General features: G+C 40.3%; 1 protein-coding gene across 2 annotated transcripts; it reads left to right on the top strand.

Moving 5' to 3' along the window:
* The first annotated feature begins 3564 nt into the window (after positions 1 to 3564).
* Positions 3565 to 5456, top strand: her9 (hairy-related 9). 2 transcript variants are annotated; one of them, XM_034209304.1, is made up of 4 exons: positions 3565 to 3909; positions 4021 to 4116; positions 4231 to 4318; positions 4432 to 5456. In XM_034209304.1, the coding sequence occupies exons 1-4, from the start codon at positions 3802 to 3804 to the stop codon at positions 5001 to 5003; spliced, it is 864 nt and encodes a 287-aa protein (XP_034065195.1). In that variant the 5' UTR covers positions 3565 to 3801; the 3' UTR covers positions 5004 to 5456. The 2 variants fall into 2 exon arrangements, with proteins under 2 accessions (XP_034065195.1, XP_034065194.1); XM_034209303.1 differs by having other exon boundaries at positions 3566 to 3909; positions 4429 to 5456.
* The last annotated feature ends 269 nt before the right edge of the window (positions 5457 to 5725 follow it).

The following is a 5725-nucleotide window of genomic DNA, read 5'->3' as shown; positions in this document are numbered from 1 at the left end:
GGGGAATTCCTGCTCCCTTTGTTGTCTGAGCCTGAGATCTTTGAAATGCAGGAATGATGAGGGGGAATTATCGATGGATAGGGCTGTCAGATCTGTTCTGACTTCAGATCAGATGTAACAGGTTGCGCTTCACCTACACAGAATTATTAAACCTCGAAATCGCATTCACTCCAGGGAGCAGTTGTATAATCTGTGTGCAGCTCTGTAGAATTAGATCTGCATCATTTGGGCCGATCCGAAAGCAAATAGAGGCGATGTGAGTCCAAGCACACACAGCTGGCCCTTGAAACTCAGGATCCTGGGTAAACAAGGGTCCAGCATGCCTCAGCACAGCTCAGCCATGTATGTGGGGGGGGACATGAGCCACTGAACAATGACTGATACTCTACAAGAGACTGGACTGAAGCAGGGCTTAGCACATTTTTATTACATTTGGCCAGTTTCAATAGACTGCGGACCAAAAGAGGATCATAGACTTTGTCATCAGTTTTAAGATTACTATGACATATACGCCTCCTTAGACTTTGTAATGCTCCTATTGTTGGACTACACACACTGATTTAACATGGAAATCTGCTGCTCGCTCACATAAAAGTTTTCATTTGTGTTACGGTTGCAGATTTGAGGAGGGAGATCGAAAAACTGTCACATTGTGTTTTTATAAGATAACCATTTCAGAGTTATTGCATGTTGGTGCCATCTTACTGATCAAAGCATACTTCACATTAGTTTTTTTCTCGTGTTTTTAACTTGTATTGTGGGTTCTTTTCTGAAGATTTTTTTTTTACTTTATAAAAGTAAACAGCCAACTCTTAATGATTAAATGTAATACTTTGCTTAGGTAAGTGTGTTAACATTAACATATATGCACATGTAGCAGTATGTACTGTGAGTATATCATTGTATACATGTTTGCACATAATGTCATAAATGCTTGTTAGATGTGGATAAAATGTCTTGGATAAAAACTGTATATGTTGTATATGCAAATCGGTTTCTTTCATTTGAAGTCTAAATAAACAAATGTATTTTTATTATAATATAAATGATATAATGTATGCACAGGTATTTGCTTCTTTAGTATATACACCGTTTCTTATTGACCCCATGTTCACATGTTTTCTTTTCTCATAAATTAACTTAACTGTTTGAGTATAAGACATCTGACAGCTCCTTAATTTGTGCATAACTTCATAACCAGATAGATGATTTCATTTATTTTTTTATTTGACCAGATCATTATAACCTTCTCATTAGGGGCAATTTAGGCCATATATATATATATATATATATATATATATATATATATATATCACCGGACCTGGGGGGACAGAGCCTTCTCTGTCGCTGCCCCCTCCCTTACAAAAACTCACCTCTTCAATCTGGCTTTTAATGTGTGATTGTTTTTGTATTATTTGACTTTAACTTTAAATATATATTTATTTGTTGTTCCTTTATTTTATTTTATCTTCACTATATCTGTAAAGCGTCTTTGAGCACCTGTAAAAGCGCTAACAAATTAAATCTATTATTATTATTATAATTATTATATATGACATAATATAATTTGCTTTGCTTTATTTTTTTGTAAACAAATGTCAACTTTAACTTGGACACAGATGTGCCACCTTGTGGTCAACTCAATATAATGCTCATAAAACAAAACAGATCCTTATATGTTTAACAAAGGATTTGTCTCTGTCTTCCTAGTTTATATGACACAGGAAACCAAAGACAAAAAATAGGTTAAAAAAAACATGTTTTAGAAATAACAGTGACATTCAATCATTTGAATACATAATATGCTTGAAGAGCATTCAAAAGAGAGTCTTTACATGCCAAGAAAAACTTGTTATAAATACCACTTTCATTAGGTTGGAATTAATTTAGCTTGGTTCAAATTATTCTGTAACAGCTTAGACATTGAAAGCATGTCCTGATTTACTTTGTAAAATACCCTAAGATCTATCATGTTAAGTTGGTTAACTTTTTAGAAATCGGTCGCTAGGTGGTGCTCTTGTCCTTCAAACTCTGTCACTTACACTTTGTTTCAAACACTCGCCTAAATCTGATTCTGATTGAAAGGACCTTAATAATTAGAGGGTAATTTATTTGAGTGTTTTGGTAGTTACAAGTGCATACGATACATGTTACTTACTTACTTTTACAGTTTTAACTATAACTTATATCCTGTGAGATGCACTGACACCATAGCCTTTTCACGACATTTACTATTGACATTGTTGAGTGTTTATCTTTTTATTGTATCCTAGTGCTATCTAGATATTAGCCGATTTAAAAAAAAAAAAAGAACAATCACTTTTTTTATTAGACAATATGAGAAGTGAACTACTGCTTCTTGATAGAAAAATAGATCATGCAGCCCAAATATAATTATAATGCAATTCCTCAGACATCTTCACATGTGCTTTTTCTATTCTATTCTATGCTATTATATGCTATCCTATTGTATTGTATTGTATGCTATTTAAATATAATTTTTTTTCTCCAGTTTATCAGTCTTGGCTTTATAAACTCCTTGGTCTCCAGGATGTAATCTGCAAGTTAGGCACGTGCTTCGCGTAGACCGGAGGAGACTTTGAGCGAATGGCACGCGGACAGATGTGCCCCCCTCCTCCCTCTCTTCCTCTTTGAGCGGCTCCCGCGCCGGGATGATTGACACAGAGCTGTTCACACAGCCAATGAGAGTGTGCTCTGCTCTATTTGCATACAGTGGCCGCATGCCATTGGCTTGCTGCGTGCTACTGCAAACCGCCTCGCGTGCCATTACAGATGTCTTCTCCTTAATGCAGTCTTTAAAAATAGATTAAAATGTGTTTTTATGTGAGGCAAAAAACATGTTAATGCTTGAAATAAATAATAGTTTTTGATAAAAGTCTCAATGGATATCCAAGTGGGAAAAAATATATATAATGGATTTTTTTATAGGAATGTTCTTAACTTACGCATAAATAAATATGCAGCCAAAAACTGTTCTTAATGATGACACAGATATCTCTTCAAATGAACTGCACACACTGTTAAAATATAGGGACTGTACTGTCAATTCAACACAGGCTCTACATTCTTCACGTACACACACACACGCGCACGCACACCCACCCACGCGCGCGCGCACACACACACACACACACACACACACACACACACACACACACACACACACACACACACACACACACACACACACACACACACACACACACACACACACACACACACACACACACACACACACACACACACACACACACACACACACAGAGCAGTATAACATTTTTGACGAGCACGGAGCAAAGTTGGAAGCAAACATCCAGCCCTCCCTTATCACTTCACAGCCCGACCGCTGCTGCTCGCTCCGCTTTGTTGTTTGTCCCTGCAGGGCTGATTGAGCAGCGCGTGACTGACGGCCCGCGGGGGTGTTGTCCAATCAGCGGTCTGCCCCGCGCCCAATGGGTGAGTCCTCTCTGCTATTGGCTGAGGAGAGTGTGGGAAAGAATGCAGAGAAGGTTTCACACGAACTGGGAGCACGCGAGTCGTCTATAAGTACGGCTGCGGCGTGTGTCTGCGTCAGAAGCAAAAACTCGCCCTGCACGGTGCAACACACACTTCTGTATTCAGATGACAGCTCAGTGATAACAAACGACACAACGATATCTGCTCCGGTGGGCTGTCAGCCATACGTTTATGTTCTGAAGCGGAGAACTTTCAACGTTTTCATTTTCTCGGAGCTTCCGCAGAGGATTTACTTCTTTACGCTTTTACCTGGTTTGATCAACAATGCCTGCTGACACTATGGAAAAGCAGACGGCATCTCCTATCGCCGGTTCCCCAGCAAACGGAACACACACACCGGACAAACCAAAAAATGCCAGCGAGCATAGAAAGGTAAACATTGTCTGATAACTTTTCATAAAATATCCATGTGTGATGACATGCAGTTTGCAAGTGGATCAATTGTGGACAAGACATTTATGCAGAATTGTTTTCTCTTTGCAGTCATCCAAACCGATCATGGAAAAACGCCGGAGAGCAAGAATAAACGAAAGCCTTGGCCAGCTCAAGACTCTCATCCTGGACGCACTTAAAAAAGATGTAAGTTGAGATCACTGTGATGCACATCACTACTAAGCTTTTTCATGTTTATCGATCATTTCGTTTTAAACGTTCCTTGAATACAGACTCAACTTTTCATGTTTTATCCTACAGAGCTCCAGGCACTCCAAGTTGGAAAAAGCAGACATTCTGGAGATGACTGTGAAGCACTTGAGGAACCTGCAGCGTGTTCAAATGAGCGGTAAGTGTATTTAATAATTTAAGTGGGTCAAACATTTTTAAAGTCATTAGGAAGTTGTTAAAAGACTCACCAATCCGTGGCTAATATCCGCTTTCCCCCCCTTCCCTCAGCAGCACTCTCAGCAGATGCCACCGTCCTGAGCAAATACCGAGCTGGATTCAACGAGTGTATGAACGAAGTCACCCGCTTCATGTCCACCTCAGATGGGGTGAACACGGAGGTGAGGTCGAGGCTCCTCACCCACCTGTCCAGCTGCATGGGCCAGATGATGTACCCGCAGCAGGCCACGTCCCAGCATGCGCACCTGGCTCAACCTCTCCATGTGCAGCTCCCCTCCACCCTACCCATCAACGCTGCCACCATGGGCTCCAAACTCAGTCCTGTCGAGGCAATGTCCCCTAAGGTCTTTGGTGGTTTTCAGCTGGTGCCTGCAAGCGATGGACAGTTTGCGTTTTTGATCCCTAACCCAGCATTCGCCTCCGCCACATCGCCTGTTATCCCACTTTACGCAAACGCAGGATTGCCTGTTGCTCTCAACGCGAGTCCGGTGCATGGCAGCTCGGCATCGACTGCTGCTTCTCCGGTGCATGGCATGACTTCCTTCTCCGGGGTGTCCCAGGCAGTCAGCCCGGTCGGAGTCAGCACCGGTCCAGAGGGCAACGAGCCTGTTTGGAGGCCTTGGTAGCGCCAGAGACAAGAGACTCATGTGAAACCAGTTTGCATTACTTTTCCAGTTTAGAGATTTAACTGACTGCACAGACAACTGTTGCAGGAATTGAACCTGTGACTATTCCTCTACGGGACGGTAACTCTAACCACTTAATGCCCCCCAGTAGTTCTCATTGTTTCGTTTTATGGAACAGGTTTCGCCTTATTTGGCCAATGTTTGTTTTTCTATATAATTTATTTTCTGATTCCAACATTTGGATGTCGGTGATAAACATGCTGTATATGTTAAAGATTTATAGGAAAGTTTGTTATGAAGTACTTTTTATGAAAAGGTTTTAGTTTTGTACAGATGTGTTATTGACTGTTATACCAAAGCTGTGTTTTACATTCTTTATTGTTTTGTGTTGAAAAGAAAAACTGAAGTTGGCTGTTGGCCCATTGTTTTAATAAATTACTTTTCAGAAATTCACTTATTGTCTACATCCTGTTTCAATTTTTTCCATGTTGCTTTGATAGACTTTATTTAAGAGTATCTAGGGTACTTTTGTAGTTTGTGAAGTCATGCATAAAAGGCACATTTAATGCGTAAAAGTCACATTGTGAAGTTAGGAAAACCACTTTTAACAGACTCACAGCAGCTATAACTAAGGCCAAATCGAAGCAGCACTATATTGATTATGCTCCCAAAATGAACTCCAATATCAATTAATCTACTAAATGTTAACTTGCCACCTTGTC

This window comes from Gymnodraco acuticeps, unplaced genomic scaffold, assembly GCF_902827175.1.
Source record: "Gymnodraco acuticeps unplaced genomic scaffold, fGymAcu1.1, whole genome shotgun sequence".
NCBI lineage: Eukaryota > Metazoa > Chordata > Actinopteri > Perciformes > Bathydraconidae > Gymnodraco > Gymnodraco acuticeps.
The sequence above is the reverse complement of the archived record's forward strand: the minus strand, read 5'-3'. Positions and strand labels throughout refer to the sequence as shown.